The following is a 16734-nucleotide window of genomic DNA, read 5'->3' as shown; positions in this document are numbered from 1 at the left end:
GGCCGGTGGTGTTTTCATTGGGCCGGTGTGTGACTGTGGGTTAGGAGTCCGTCCAAAAAATTTGCCGGTTGAAATTTTGTACTTGGCAGGGTAATGATATTTCTGTTGGGCCCAAAAGCAATGCCTTTAACCCAAAAAAGTGCTGCAGGGGAGGCAGAAAAATGGCTGATCCTGCGCTCAGACCCCAAGCTTCACTGTTTCTCATAGACGGGTAAATTCCTGTCTATCCATATTTTTAAAATGGCAGTGAAATCTGGGTGGTTTAAGCCAGTGTGTGTCATAGCAGAGGCTGCTCTTGGCCACAGACCTTCACTCCCACCCTGAGGTTCACCAAACGATCATGATCTTGCATAAAGACTCATATGGCACAACCCAAGTTGGCTGGCTAGGCCTAACTAATCTACCCACTGCTGGCATTTAGCTTTAGTAAGAGAGACTGAACTGACAAGAAACATTGTTGTCCACTTTAAAAAAAAGGACAATTATCATCAAAGTGGAGAAAAGAAAAGATGAGGAAAGGAAAAAACAAAAATGAAAAAAGGAATAAATGGCAAAAAATGGAGAACGTATCACTGAAAAAGATCATCCAGTTTACGTAAATCTCACCTGCTGGGTCATTGATTGATTTCTCTCCACTGGTGTTGGCTGAAGTTCCTACAGGGGACTTACGTGTCCACTGGGGCACTGGCGGCCCACTGAGCTCCAGGACCGCAGGCGCACTGCCGGTTTGGGCCTCCTTACTTACTACAGGCCCGACTGCCTGCGAGCTAGGAGCCCCGGTCGGGCCTGAAGACTCAGTGAGCTGTTTTAGCAGCGTGTCGGGGGGTTGCCAGGTGGCCGCATGCTGACTAGCCTGGCGGGGCGCGAGCACAGTTAATCCACCTGCGTTACCCTCACGAGGTACTCCGCCCCCTACAGGAGTTAGCAGGGAACAGCAGAAAGAGAGGCAAACTCATTTAGACAGGAGTCGAGGTTACAGCACACGTAAGTTGATCTTCATTTGTTCATTTTTGGCCAGCACGAAAACAATGAAGAAGGTCATGCAACAATTGGGTGGAGCAGCATGCGAGCGGGTTGGTGGCAGAGGATCTCCTAGGTCTGTGAGAGTGACAGTACACTGGTAACGAGGTGCTAATGACAGGATTGAAATGGAAACAACTCATCAACTAGAAGAGGAACACATGACGTCAGTCTGCATCATTGACCGGAATCAAAGCACTGGGAGAGTATTGGCTGTCTCCAACTGGGTCTCAGCTACTCACAATGCCCTGCAGTCATATTAACATTTGATAGAGCAGAAGGAAGTTTCGAGCTCCTTCTTTATTGACATCGATGGGGAGTTGCTCCCCCGAATACTCTGGGGCTAGAGTTTCCCAGAATACACTGGGTTTGTGTCCCAGTGTGGCAAGGGTTTGTGTCGCCTTGCATAAGGACCAGAGAATGTGGTCCCCTACAGAGTACAGAGAAGATAGAATAGTGGTACTGCGAATTCTGAAATTTGGAGTGTTGAGTACCACGATCAGGAGAGTTTGGGTCCCTTCTTCACCGATGTTGACCAGGGTTTGGTCCCCCTAATACTCTGCGGCTAGCTTCCCCCAGAGGACACTGGGTTTGGGTCCCACTGTGGCCCACTGTTCATGTCCCCTTGCATGAGGACCAGGACCAGTGAGTGTGGTCCCCCACAGTGACCAGAGAGGATGGTATCTAGATCACCTTTTCTGGTCAAAGTCCCTTACCGAGAATATTCCCAGGTTTTTGGTTGTATTTTATTTTATTTTGTTTTATTTGGTTTAAAACTGATTCCATTTTTTTGTGCCTATTGTTATGCTTGTTTTAATTCCTTTCTTTCAAATGGCTGCAACGCACATCTGTGGCAGTCGTGTGAGGTGAGGTCTCACAGTAGACTAGTATGTTCAAATCCCAAGTCAATGCTACTGTTTACTCCTGAGGGTTGTTTTAAATAATTTTAATTAACAAATAGTATTAATATTAATTAATTAATTTGCCTTAAAGGCTTAGATTAAAGTACCATGCCAGGTTCAGTAGTCAGTAATTCGTTAGACGGGTTCTTTCTATAGTAAGGAATTACTTTAAAGTCCTTGTTTCTAAGGATGCATGTTAGCAATGCCATATTAATGAGGAATTAGCATCCCATAATAACAAGGAAAAGGTGAGAGAGAGATAAAGGAAGTAGGACGGAGTACCTTTTAGACTGAGAGGCGGGCGAAAATATGCTCCAAGGAGTGGCGGTGTAGTAAGGGTGGGTGTGTGACCATGCTGGGTCACGTGAATCCAAACGAGCGGAAGTCTACGAGTTCTTCACGGAAGTGAAGGAGTGCAAGGCGAAAGAGTGCTGGAAACGCTGGGTGTCGTGTTGTGTGATGGAGTGGTGGGTGAGATGGGTGAACGTGATTTGGATTTGTTACTATGGAGCAGAATGACTTGGGGGGGATTTGTGAGAGAATGAATGGATAAGGGGACACTGACTCCACGCAGAGCGGCGAACATGGAGTCGGTGAAGAGAAGGAAAGCAGCAGCAGAGTATGAGTGATTCAAGGACAAGCAACATCAAGATGGAGGCCAATCAACAACATATAATACATTGAGTACTGACTGAGTACTCACTAATACTTGTTAAGTACAACAGTATTCGGTAATACTCAATAAGTACAACATTAGACCTATTTTCGAGCAACTGAAAATATCTCGACTCCCATGAAGTAAAAAGCAATTGTCCAAGTTGTCTTTTTTTCAATTATCTGTATCACTAAGGAACCCAAAGGGAAGTACATGGAAGTGAAAATAGCCGGCAATAAACATAATATCTGCATTTCAAATAGTAAAGTTCTTTCTGGGCTAGAAGCCATACATATGGCAGCATACCCCTCACCCTGCTGTCACGCTAATTCTGTACGGCGCCTGCACTCACCGATGGCAGCTTTGACTTCGATGGCTTCGGATTCCTGTGAGAACCCGCTGAGCCCGGCGGCATTCAGAGCCCGCACCCTGAATGTATAGTTGTCTCCAGTGGTGAGGCCATGGCACACGAACCTGCGGGCGAGTCACAGAAAAGCTGTCAGCGAGATGGGAATCCCGGCTGTGCTCTGTCAGGAAAACGGTGCTATGGAACCAACCGCTTAGCTTCCTGTCATGGCTTTTAAATGCTAACCCAGCGTTCCTCAACCCAGTCCTCAGAGACCCCGAGACAGTCCACATCTTTTCTTCGTCCCAACAAACCTGTACCTGTTATTCGGTGTTCTTGATTATTTGGTGTTCTAAGAGGGAACAAAAATACTGTATGGACTATCTGGGGGTCTCTGAGGACTGTGCTGGATTTGAGAAAGCACTTCTTTACACAGCATGTAGTTAGAGTATGGAATCTCTCTCTGCTGGTATAGTACAAGCTAAAACCCTGGGCTCCTTTAAATCAGAGCTAGATAAGGTTTTAACAACTCTGAGCTATTAGTCGAGTTCTCCCCAAACGAGCTTGATGGGTCGAATGGCCTCCTCTTGTTTGTCAATTTCTTATGTTCTTATGTTCTAAAAAGGACAGGGCACAGTGAGAACAGCAGTGAGCCCACCCTCCACAGCATTCAGAATACCTGGTGCCTTTCACTGGCTTGTTGTTGCACGGCTGCCAAGCATCCTTGCCAACCACCGTGGCCTCAATGTAGTAGCCCACCAGCTCCTTAGCATCCTTAGACGCCTCCCAGGAAACCACTACCGACGTGTCCGTGTTCCTTGTGGGCACCACGCGACCCGGAGACGAGGGGATGTCTGGAGGATTGAGGAATGTCAAATGCTCTCGCTACCTCAGAACAGATGGGTTGACAGCTTAGAGATGAGGGGAGCAGTTTGTTCCTCCCAAACACAATAACTGCATCCTGTCATGTGATACATACATACATACTTGGTTCAAGATTCAAAACAACAGGTCACTTTCAGCTAGTCTTCTTGAAGGAACTCACCCAGCTTATCACCAACCACGGTGGCCTCGGTGGGTTCAGACGGCTCCCCGACTCCGGCCGAGTTGGAGCAGCGCACACGGAAGCGGTAGGACTTGCCCTCCGAGAGGTCAAAGAGGGCGAAGCGGGGAGACTTGACCGGGATTTCAGTATTGACCCTCTGCCAACTGTCTGTGCCAGCCACACACTGAAACACACGAAGTGGAGCAGTTCAAGCATGGCGCACGTGTGGCCATGGAGAGCTGATGCGAATATGTCATGACCACACCAAGGAAGATCAACAGGAAACCTGACCACACCCACAGACCTAGACAGGAGAACAAGCCACACCCACAAAGCTTGACAAGGGGACTGACCACACCCACAAAGCTTGACAAGGGGACTGACCACACCCACAAAGCTTGACAAGGGGACTGACCACACCCACAAAGCTTGACAAGGGGACTGACCACTCCCACAAAGCTTGACAAGGGGACTGACCACACCCACAAAGACCAGCAAAAGAACTTAATTAGTGGGTTTCTGCCTCCTCATACAGGCTTAACACCCATCCCCTATTCTTTCCTCCATTACCCAGAATTTCCATATGAGATGCTACTCATTTAAAGGGACCATGAGAACAGATGGTCTCTTACCTTTTCCACATAGTACATGATGCCCTCATGCCCTCTCTGTCCAGGAGGCTTCCAGCTCAAGACCACGTAGTTCTTAGTAGCCTCAGTTACAACCAAATCCTGGGGTTTTCCTGGCACCACACCCTCTGAAGGGATGAAGATGGACCGTTCATATTGGGTTCACAGTCCTTCGGCATGGCATTTTTATTCCTGATTCCACAATGTTGTTGCATTAACAAACTCCTTACACACCATTTCTTGGATTGTATAAAGTGATGATGCTCAGCAGGACTAAGTAGCTGGTTAGTATTGAACCCCCAAGGGATTTTGTTCCACTCATACAAGAATTTTTACCATTTGCGGTTTTTCCCCCCATTCTAACTTTCATAGTGCAGTTATGTTTGTCTGTGATGCTGTAATTGATTTGATCACCTAATTGCCAATAATGCAACGGTATTTAACTTGTGAGGTAGATTAAATGTGATTGGCAGTAACAGGCTTGTACTTCATACCTACAGGTTCTTCCTCTGTGACAATGATCTGTCCAGTCCAAGGAGCCGTGGTATGACCCTTCATACGGGCGCGGTCAGCGGGATCCATGGCGGCAATGGGCTCCGAGGCCCGGGACGGGTGGCTCATGCCCGACTTGTTGACGGCACGTACCCGGAAGACATAGGAGCGCCCCTCCACCAGGCCCGTCACAGGGAACCGGGCAAATTTTACCGGAGTGTCATTACACTGGATCCAGTGTGTGGTGCCCACCTCACATCTGTGACGAACGAACAGACAGCATACGTTTCCTTTGAAGGGCTTCCATTCACGATTTTCATCTGTTCGTAACATTGGAAATTCCCGTTCCTTCCTACCAGATACCAACCAATAGGAAGATCTTGCATTTCGTCAGTCATCGTATCTTACAATTTCGTATTTGGCCACAGGATGGCAAATCATTTATTACTCACATCAATTAACTATAGCCTAGGAATGAACCAGTAGTCTTGCTACATCAAGACTGTACTCTTAACCATCACGCCACCTGCTGCTCCATTGGCTGCAACCCGTCTCTTTTCTGGTCTGACTTTGAACCTCGCAGATGCGACGTCTGGGGCTGACCTGTCCACGAAGTAGCCGAGAATGGGGCTCCCTCCATCCACAGCCGGCTGCTTCCATGTCACTATGACGTAATCCTTGTTGGCATCCTGACACACCGCGTCCAGGGGGGCTGTGGGGGCTCCTTGGAGCTCAGCGTCCGCGTCTAACACACACACACACACACACAGGCGGGATTAAGATCCTAGCTGTAACCACACACCGTATTACAGTACAGGATGTTAGGTTCTCGTAGTGCTTTAAGGTAACGCTAAACACCGAGTGACCTCTGTAGACCGAATTAGAAGCGGCCTCGCAGCCTCAGAGCGAAACCCAAGCCCTCGAAGACGTGGCAGCTAGACGACGATGAAATCAGGCCAAGTGCCAATCAGGTCCATGTCATCCAAACCACAGCCTTCACAGCGGTTTTTAACCTTTACACACAGGGTAATGAACCCAGACGGGAGTGTTTGCTTTAACGCTCCGATCGCGCCAAAAATGACGACGGCACCTAGTGGCTTTTGGAATATTCCAGACTGCTGGTTCTGGATGCTTTGCCATTTCTGACTTTAATGATAAGTACAGAGTCATGTGTCATTACAGCCCAGCCACATTAGAAGGAAATGACCGCAATAGTCAGAGGATTACAGGTTTAATTAAAGGCGGCTATTAACCAGCTGGTAAGACAAACTACAAAGTGTCAGGCCAACGAATGACACAGATACTTTCTGTACAGCAGAAGTTGTTTCATTTAAATAAGTAGAAGTCTTGTAAATATGGAACGATGGTTCAGTGGTATCACAATCTCAAGGTTGACAGTGCAGGTCCTGCCCTGCCTGCTGTTATTCTTTTCAAGAATAATCCTATTTTCCTCTCACCGTTTAAAACCATTTCATGTTGACATCTGCAAATTGCCCATAATGCAACATAATGCTGCCTATGATGTCCTTTGCCTTGTACAGCACAGTCACGTACATATTCACATAAATACCTTTGCATTTTTAAAAGCAATGTTTTATAATTCAGACAAATTTGTCTATTAATGAAGCTCTTTTTTTGTTTCCGTACAGAAAATTCCCACATTTTGTGACTATCTTTTTATATATAAAACTATGGGTTAAGCAGCAATACTTTACTAATTACAACAAAACTAATGAAACTAGTAATGGGACAGAATGGCAATGGAAACCCCGTGATGGGTGGGATTACTGTCAGCTATCTCGTGTGTAGCTGACTCTCCATTGGTTACCATCATCAAATGACAGGAAGTTGCAGACTGAGAAGAACAGGGTGAGCCGTTAGTTTCACTTCCTGTGTCGGCACCACGTGAGGCTCCTCACCTCTGACAAACACGTAGGCAGAGTGCGTCTCGTAGCCCGACTTGGTGGAGACCCGCAGGGTGTACAGGCCCTCGTCCTCCTTGTTCAGGTGCGTCAGGGTGAGGGTGGCGCGGTTCCCGCTCCAGTGCATGTGCGCCCACTTGGACGGCTCCAGCAGGACGCCTGTGACCACAAGGGGGTGACAGAGAGACCGACCTCGGTCACCCGGCCGCACGCGCAAACATCGCCCGGCGTCCCCAGCGCAAAAAAGGGGTATCTGTAAAAATACCTAGCGCTAACGTTCAGTACTTCATAAACTACAGCATTAAAAACTATTTAAACAATGGTAGGTCCGCATCTAATGTTAAACCAAGTATTTATGTAGGTTTACAAAGACGTGTTAACAGGCCAGCATGACATTTTACTATGTGCTAAGTAAAAATAATCCAAGAACATGTGAAATCATTAGCAGTCCTTCCGACGTCTCTACTGCTGTGTCATTCTGTTTCGTCATGCCCGTCCTCACAGGGGGCGGGGGGGATTTAAGGGCCCTGATTGGCTCTCCAGCTGGCCCCCCCTCCACTTACCGTCCCGGTACCACTGCACTTCAGGCTGGTAGCGCTGGATTGTGGGATAGATGATGACGGTGCAGCCCAGGCTCATGGTCTCGCCCTCACGGCCAAACGACACGTCGAACGTCTCCACGATGTGCGTCTCAAAGGTGATGCCGTACTCAGAGCAGAAGCCGGCTGGGGTTGGGGTGGTGGGGGGAGCGGGGGGGGGGTTCCGATTGAGGATCAAGGAGAAAGAGACAAGGGTTCTGATGCTGAATGGAGGAGTTTAACCCAACAGCTATGAGATTATTCATTGCCCTTGAGGGACACCAATGTGTGAGGGGCTCAGAGACGGACTGGTGCAGTCAGCCTGCGCGTTACAATTCCGGTTCCTCACTCCCCAGCCACACCAACACGGAACAGGGCCCTTCAATCCTGTCCTTAAAACTGCAAGGGCCTGACCTGCTTGCATACCTGTGTTCATATAGTATTGCATGTTCAATAGATGTGAGAAAGGGAATAAAGACTTCAAAGGGATCAAAGCTGATTATGATAAATTGTAAAAAGTATATGTCCTTTTACATAAGTATTGATTATTATACCATAGCTGCTGTTAAAAGTATGTTTTACATATAAGCATAGTGAAGCAAGAGTTAATTTAGTATCTCTATCTTCATATACATACCAAACAGAAGTCTAAATGAATATGATATATACAGTATATGAGCATAATGAATATGGTGTATATGAGCATAATGAAGAGTTACATCTAGATTCAGTCTCACCCTATCAGCTAGGAGAGCTAGAGAGCCAATCAAAATCAGCTCATTTACTGACTGCAGTTTCCCTGATCTCATACTGTAACTGGAAACCGCTCATGTGGCCCATTGCACAGCACAAACGAGACACTGACTGCAATCCCAGCATGCTCTCATCCCCATTGATGTTACAGGGGCATCAAGCTTCTTTAAACTGTATCACATTTTTATTAATCACATGTTTTTAACGTGAGGCAGAACCCAGTTGTACTAAACATTACAGGTGCTAACGTTAATTCGATAATGCACCATTCATTCATACATGTCAAACAGGAGAGCTGACACAAATACTCACGCTGTCTGGGAGCTGGGAGAGACTCGTCTATTTCTCCTTTGAACCCTAAGAACGAAAGCAGGACCATTAAACTGCACTCATTATGCAGCAATAGTGAGAGATCATGTGAGTATTACCAAGACACCCATTGTGCTCTTTAGATTTTGCACTACATGAAACTATTTGAGAGCTGCTGATGTTTTTCTTAGCATAAAATGCATCAACTGCATGCTTAAATCCGGCTGACTCTCTGCTGTCACATGGTCAGGATCTCCCTTCATTTGCAGGCTTTGAATCTGGCCTAAGTGGTCATGAAGCCTCTGGTCCCCCTGTATGCATCCTGGTCATTCGATTTGTTGACGCTGAAACAGACCTTACTTTGTAAATCTGAGCATGTTCTGGTGTCAGATTGTTTTAGTACCGATACCAGGACAAGCTTGTGACCTAGACGAGGGTGTGTTCTGGATTGAGGTTACTGAGAAATCAATGGGAAATCCCAGGCAAAGTCCAGATCTGCCAAACAGAGCTTTGGGACAGAGTAGGGATGCGTTGTCCCATAATGATCCCCAGAATCTGCTCACCAGTCGAGATCTGGCCATTTCAGGAGAAGGATGTATATTTAGGTTGATTGTAATCTTCCTGTAAACTATACTGAAACTGGACCACTTTAACCAACGTACAGCCATACAAACTGGTGGAGCCTAAACAAAACTTAATTGGAATAACCTGTAACATTTAACCGATATTTTTATCAAAAGCATCTTATACCTTTCTATGACTATATTTCACTTGAGCAATTCGGATTAAGTGCATGACGCAAGGGTACAACAGTATGTCTGAGTATGGTGAACATCTGGTGTTAACTCGAGATTGTTGGCATTTTACAGTTGTTTGTTAATTTACATCTATTTTATTTGGCAGAAGCTTTTACCCAAAGTGACGTACATTCAGTCAGTTCCTAGAGCAATTGGGGTTTAAGCACCACAGCCAAGGGCCCAATGGTGACATCACAATACTGACTCTAAGATTTGAACCAGTGACCTTCTGATCAGCGTCCCAACCTACTGAGCTACACACCACCACACTAACTAGTGACTCAAAGGTGAATGTGCGCAGTTGGCTACACTGAGATCCATGACCTTATCCAATGTCTTGTTGAGTTGTGCCACTACAAGCACTTCAGATCAGGCGGCTTCTGGCTACCAGGAATCCAAGTCGAGTGCAATGTCATGTGACAGAACTGGGGGGCGACAGAGGGCTCCAAGGACCTACTCTTCACCACGATGGAGGCGAAGGCAGAGAGCTCCCCCTTGGAGTTCATGGCGGACACGCGATACTGCGCGGTGTCATCGAAATCACATCTGAAAGGGGAGAGGAAGACGTGTGACAGCTTGGGGCTCGGGCCAAGGACCCAATGAGGCACGCCTCACGAATGCCCGACGATGACAGACATGTGACGGATCTCAGAACCACAGACTGTAGCGAAAACCGACGCGTAAGAAGGATGATGTAATGCATGTCACATGATCATTATCTGGTAATCAGGAGGTGTGGGTAATCTTAATGTGATATGGAAAAAAAAAATCTACATATTTCACATTTCTCCATTTTTGTGAATGATCAGTGCAACAGATACGCCAAAAAATTTTAATTATGGAAGAGGACCCGCTGTAGTAAATTAATATATAATTCGCAAATGGTACAACTGGTGTAACAGGCAATGAAGTCAGCCTAGTTCAGAAAATCTAGGGGGTATGATTGATCTCAACATCCAAAGATCAATTGCGCTCTATCGTCACTGATTTTACAAAGCAACTTAGAACTAGAAGCAGGTTAAATAAACATCACACTGCACTGTATTCGTGAGCATGTGAGGCCTGTAGCACTGCTTTTATGTTTCCATACTGTACTACCCCAAAATATTTAAAAACCCAGCAACGAATCAGCTACTCTAGTCTGACCTGAGCCAAAAATAAACCACAACTGCCCTTTATCGGGGCAGAATTCCTTTCGGAGTGCTGTTGTGGTATAATTAGATGACCTCTTTGTTATCGGGGGAATGGATGGGGGTGGGGGTTAGGAAAAGACGGGGGCCACTCAAAATGTTTTTCTGCTACCATGCCAAGCAAGATCGAGGCGGAATGAGGCAGAACCATCTGGTTTCTTCTTTTGCGAACTGGAACCAGAACATTAACTGTGGTCACAGCGTAAAACACTTTGAACTAGATCGACTAACTTGTCCCCTAGATTTCCCTTGAAGAAAAGCCAGCAAGCTTATATTTCACATAGTACACAGCTAGCTTTGCAAGAATAGCCCGTTAGATCAATCATTTTAAAGCTGATGATTAGTCTCATGCACCGAAGGGTCTAATATTTCGTTCGATCAATGCAATGTCAGAAAAGTGAAAGGCCAGGGGCACGATGTCCTGGCTCTCTCCGACCAACACCACAAAACCCTGAGCCACACCTATCACGAGAGAGAGAGCTTGGAGAGATAGTGTGATCGTGTTGCTGTGACGACTGACCTATGACCTCTATTAGAATGTTTCCTAAAGAATTCCGTATTGCAGCCAGCAGATGTAACTCGGGAGGGCTCTGTATCGCTATCAGGGTGACTGGCGGCCATAATCACGGCTGGAAAGCAGCGGAAAAAATGCAGCAGGGAACTGGGGCCACCATCAGAAGTGCTCGCCTACCTGTTAACCTCCAGTGAGTGGACGTTGTAGCTGCTCTCGATCTTATACTTGCCCGCATGTGCGAGCGGATCGATAGTAACATTGTTTTTGTACCTGCTCAGGGATAAGGGGACAGAAGAAAGGGGGGGAAGGAAAAATCAGTGGAAGAGACACAAGCAACGGAGGTGAAGAATATCAGCAGACATGCGAATGAAAGTCTGAGGAGGACAAGAGCTGGAAATGAGGAGAAAATGTGAGAATCTCAGGTAGCTGGGAGACAGAAAAGAGCACAAGAAACCTCCTGAAAATATGAAGATCTCTGTGAGGTTCCCAAAAGCTGTCTAATCGCTTGTAATTATCCAGGTCAACGGAACCATCTGTAATGTTGCCAGCCAATTAGCACTTCCTACAGATAAACCTCCCCATTGGTGCCACACAGCACTCAAACTCTAAAATAGGCCACAGAAGTGTAGCGGCCTGGTCTGTTTGCGTGCGGCTCCAGGAACGGCATTGTCCTTCCAGGAAATAAACCCCGGCTACGTCCAGCGAGAACCGACGTCCGCCAGCACAGCTTCGGGCCTGAAAGGCTTACTCAGAGGCCACAAACGCTTTCCAAGAACCGCGTTGTGGTCTTTGCCACAACATGGAGTCCTAAAGTGGCCAGCAGAGGGAGTAGTGGTTAATAAGGATGTGGGGCCTAAGAGTTGGTTGTAGCATAGTCACCGTGGCTCAGTGGATAGCCCCATACTCCCGGGATCGTGGATTCAATTTCTTTTTGTGGATAAGCAGCCAGAAGATATGTATGGATGGAAGTATATATATTACATAAATAATAGAGTAAATATATAAACCAATACAGTTTTTTTTTATTCTTATCTGTTACACAATTTCCTGCTTCTTACCCAGGTTATGTTTTACCCCAATGTAAGCAGCAGGGGGCGCTCACCAGACAACACGCGGCTCCGGCCAGCCAGTCACGGTGCAGTGCAGCCTCACGCACTGCTTCTCCCACACGGTGTGGGAGCGCGGCTTGATCACGAACTCCGGAGCGTGCTGCAGGCTGTCCTCATTCATCTGCCGGTGATGTTCCTCGTTCTCGTAGATCTGGGTGGGTAGGGGGGGGGGGGGCGACAGACAGTGTTGAGTGTCTAGTCCCCCCCCCGCTAACTATTTAGAGCAGGGAATCCCAGAATTCAATATTTTGAATATTTTTGCCTCTATTGTCTTGAAAACAAGGCCTGGATTTGGAATCGAGGGCCAGATTTGAATAGGGGGGAGCTAAGGGGAATCATAACAGGTGACAGAAGTTAACCCGTAACCCAAGGGCTCCATCAGAACAAAAACTGTCCTTCGTTAAAGCTAGGGTACAATTTTATTGCCACCCTCCGGCTTAACAACCACACCACTGTAGAAAACAGTAAGGGGGCCTCTGATGACTCAAATAGCCCAGGGACCTCTGACCACGACAGTGTGGGACTCTGATTGCCTCCATATTGTTCCGGCCCACTGGGGAGTACCAAAATGTCACTGTTCTTAATGTGTCACAGCAGTGGCTCTCAATCTGGGGTATGCCCATCCCATTTGGATTGCGCGAAGTCCTATCTGCATCTAGGAGATCCTCTCTAACTGAAAGCGGACACGGGACAGATTTAATATTTAGAAGCACTAATCTTTGGGGGGGTGGTCCTGACAGATATCCAGTCCTGACCTGGTACGTGCATGACATGCTTGTGCATTATTACCAACAGCTATTTATAAAAAGGATCTTAGCTCTGTTGAAACCACAACACAGTGTACTGTAGAGAAATTTTAAGGTCCACGTACAAGAATTTGTGATCTTTTAACGGTTAAAAAACCTCTATAATGCAGGATTAGACAAAACAAAAATAAAATGTCCATGATGGTGGATCATTGGGTAGCATTAGCATCTTTTTATTGCCAGAAGTGTAGGGTTGAGGATGCGAGAGAGTAGGTCTGTGATGGACTGTTACTATATGGACCTTGTTGATCACATGATAGGGCCGCCAAGGTCATGTGACCGGGGTGTCCAATCACTCGCCTTCTTGCTCAAAGAGATGCGTTCGGCGGACTCCCTCATGGCATAGCGCCTGGAAGTTTGCTCCACCCTCTCAGCCTCCATTTTGCTGGCGAACAGGCTCCTGCGAGCCAGGTGGCCAGCGCTCTCCTTCACTCGTGCCTCCTCCGTGTCGGACAAGCCGCTGGCAAACTCCTGACTGTGAGGGAACAGAGGGCGTTGCGTCAGTTAAGGATAACAGTGGCCATTTAAAACTCTGTAAGGGCATCTCAGGAGGACAGAAGAAAAGTTAAAAAGGGACGGCCCATTGTCATCGGTATGCCTGCTGCAAACAGCAGACAAGAAGTCATCTAGTATGTATGTCAATTTTCAATTGCGACCCACTATGACCAATCAGAGACAAGTTTAAGGCTACCATGAATATAAAGTCATCTGTGATTGGTCGAAATGAGGCAGCAGTCTCAACCTGTCCTGGGGCTCCAGAGCGAAGAGTTTTTGGCTATAAAGTTAGTTGTCATTGGTCAGAAAGGGTCAAAAGGGTGAATGTCTCAGCCTACGCCAAGGGACATCCTGGCTCCAGAGTCAGTCCACCCACCTGCCTCTAAAGACGGGAACGACGTAGCCGATGATCTGATTCTCTTTGTCCACGGCCAGGTACGTGGGCTTGGCTCTCTTGACAATGGGGCTCGATCTGCTCTCCTCCTCAACCCCAGAGTACCCAGAGGCCCTCAGTCTGCGACGATGGAAACAGGAGTTAGCACTGTTCCACTCTAAAGCGGCGCCCCCTAGGGGATGTGCTGAGAACTGGGTATGTCTCACAGCCACGCAAAGAGGTAAGTAATAAAGTTCCCATAAATGTGCTTTCTGTCAGTTCAATGCATAAACAATACACACCCATCAGCCAATAAGTAAGTGAGGAGGAAATGAGAGTTAAATCTGGATGGGAATGAGTCACATCGTAGCATTGATTCATGTGTTACCTCAACACGGGATTTTCATCTGGCCACTGTAAAGCAAGACTGACCAGAGGAGCCCTGTGGGACAGTGATATGCGGATCGGCTCTGACGCCATCTGAATCATATATGCGCAAATTATCCACCCACCACCCACACAAACGCATTATTTTCTCTGATTAAGAGACCAGCACCCAATCACACATTACCAGTATTTCTTACTGGGATATATGTAAGAATGATGATAAGGTGACATATTACACTGAACTTATTACACTGGTATTAAATAAATAAACATTTATTTAAAGTAAAAAGTTATTTTTTGGAAAAATAAAAATGGCCACAGGTATTTCCACAACAGCCTGAATACAGACTGACATCTTTAATCCCTTTGATATTCTGAACTTCATGATCACAGTTTAAAAGCTGACGATAATGAAGTTTGGCTGCTGACCCAAACAAACAGGTAATTAAACAAAACACACTCGGCAGTCCAAACAAAAGCTGGCATACTCCTTTATCAGTTCAAAACAAAATTCTGCATGTTACTGCAAATTAACACTACTAACACTAACACTATATGACACACCCTGCACTTGATTTGTCATTGTTAACTATTTCATTTAATCATTCCCACACATAACTTTTTTTTTCTTGTTATTTTTAATTCTCATTTGATTTTCACCTGGATCTTTTTTGTCTTTTAACACAAATGGACCCCACAATGAGAGCCTGCTAATTTGTACCTGTTGGAAAATGAAGCTTAAAATATGTTCACATTTTAGAGAATGTAATTAATATTTCTCTCAATTATGATATATACCACCCACCCGCCACCCATCCACTATTAATGAGAATGTTAATTTTTACGACTCAGCCCGCCCAATCTGCAGATTAACCGTGGTTCCCGCGGATATAACCTAGGTCCGGGCATCACTGCTGCGGGAAGGAGAGGACAATGTGTCTCTCTGCCGGACACAAGGGGGCACATATTTATGAGCAATAGGACAGCATTACTCTGGGAATTCAAGTCAGTTTGGTAAAGGCGACAGAGGGGGAGGTTCTATACATCAGAGGGGGAGGTTCTATACAGAGGGGGAGGTTCTATACATCAGAAGGGGAGGTTCTATACAGAGGGGGAGGTTCTATACATCATTCATGCCACACTTCCAGAACTCTCTGCCTCAGGCACAGGCTAGGCTGATGAAATCTCTGCACAGAAACACACCGGATGCCTGGTATTGCCCAGCAAGCAGGTGGCGCCGTTAAGGGGCAGGATTAATGGCCAAAATTCAGACTCGGCTCAAATTCTCATTCTTTCCCCGTTACCATTTTGCCAATTTAAATAGAATAGTATACCAAGTAACCAAGCTGTGTAAACTTATATTCTGGGGATGAAACAGCTGCTGCCCCCTGCAGGGATCACGAGACACTACAGGATCTGTCAGACAATGAGCACAGAACGATGAGCGAGCGAGACGGGCTCGTCAGTGAACTTTCGTTTTACTGCTTTTAGAATAACCACAACATGGCCTTGCGCTCCTTCGTAGAAGCCGACAATCATAAAAACTGCTGCGTGCCTCCAAAGATAGCAGCCAACATGTTCTAATGCCCTTTCAGGGAACACCCCCCTGCACGCTAGAGTCAGCTGGACACCACAAAGGAATTATGGTAATTATCTGCTGGTCAGTCAGAGAGAATGATGTCATGGACTGAGCAAATTCCTTAGCGTGCTGCTGTACTTGCCATTTTTATCTACTATGCTTGTCCATTAATGTGTCAGTGGATGTTCTGACCACCCACACTCTCTGTCCTTCTTCCCACATGGCCCCGGGTGGGCATCATCTGAGCTGGAGTCCTGGTTCAGTCCCATGGAGGGGTGACACTGCCAATGGGACTAACTGTGTCATCCTGGGTACAGCCTTCAGTGCCACCTTACACAGGCCAGCGTGGAGAACAGACTTATTGACAGACTTTGTCTTGATGCTTAATCACACCTTACACCTGGCCTTTAGCAGGCAAGTCCACCCTTTTCTGTTCTCAGTAATGTTAGTCTGCCCGGGGGAGCCAGTTGACCTTGGACCCCCAGAGGTTTTTTTTCTCCCTTCCCGGAGTATTTGGTTCCTCTCCTCCATTGTCATCTGGCTCTCTTTCTTTCATTCCTCTGTCTTTCCTTTCCCCTGTTTTTTGTATTGTCCTCTCTTAATAACGTTGTAATGGACCACAGTACACCCATGTAAAGCACCTTGATGTGAAAGGGGCTGTATAAAAATAAACTGAAATCTGGCGGACCGGTGACCAACATTAACCGGCATGGTCCGAGCCCAGTTCTGCTGAACCCAGGCCCAGTTCTGCTTGCGGGGTCATGCTGCAATATTCTCCCCCATCAATCAGCCTGTTAGCAGCCGCTAAAGCGAGCCAGCTTACTGGAGCGAAG

The 16734-nt window shown here is 46.6% G+C and overlaps 1 protein-coding gene across 3 annotated transcripts in view; it reads right to left on the bottom strand.

The window, feature by feature from the left end:
- The window catches only part of myom1b (myomesin 1b), a 37165-nt gene that overhangs the window by 17025 nt on the left and 3406 nt on the right, over positions 1–16734 (bottom strand). For all 3 annotated transcript variants that reach the window (XM_072710762.1, XM_023838891.2, XM_023838890.2), the window contains 14 exons: positions 13939–14076; positions 13368–13542; positions 12255–12412; positions 11330–11422; positions 9906–9994; positions 8655–8699; positions 7575–7736; positions 7009–7170; positions 5693–5834; positions 5092–5348; positions 4601–4725; positions 3969–4152; positions 3603–3777; positions 2930–3051 (listed from right to left, as the gene is read on the bottom strand). In XM_072710762.1, coding sequence (XP_072566863.1) covers positions 2930–3051; positions 3603–3777; positions 3969–4152; positions 4601–4725; positions 5092–5348; positions 5693–5834; positions 7009–7170; positions 7575–7736; positions 8655–8699; positions 9906–9994; positions 11330–11422; positions 12255–12412; positions 13368–13448 — 1795 coding nt within the window. In that variant the 5' untranslated portion in view covers positions 13449–13542; positions 13939–14076. The remainder of the gene's footprint in view (positions 1–2929; positions 3052–3602; positions 3778–3968; positions 4153–4600; positions 4726–5091; positions 5349–5692; positions 5835–7008; positions 7171–7574; positions 7737–8654; positions 8700–9905; positions 9995–11329; positions 11423–12254; positions 12413–13367; positions 13543–13938; positions 14077–16734) is intronic.

Source organism: Paramormyrops kingsleyae, chromosome 4 (genome assembly GCF_048594095.1).
Source record: "Paramormyrops kingsleyae isolate MSU_618 chromosome 4, PKINGS_0.4, whole genome shotgun sequence".
Lineage (NCBI taxonomy): Eukaryota > Metazoa > Chordata > Actinopteri > Osteoglossiformes > Mormyridae > Paramormyrops > Paramormyrops kingsleyae.
This window is presented reverse-complemented; position numbering and strand designations above follow the sequence as displayed.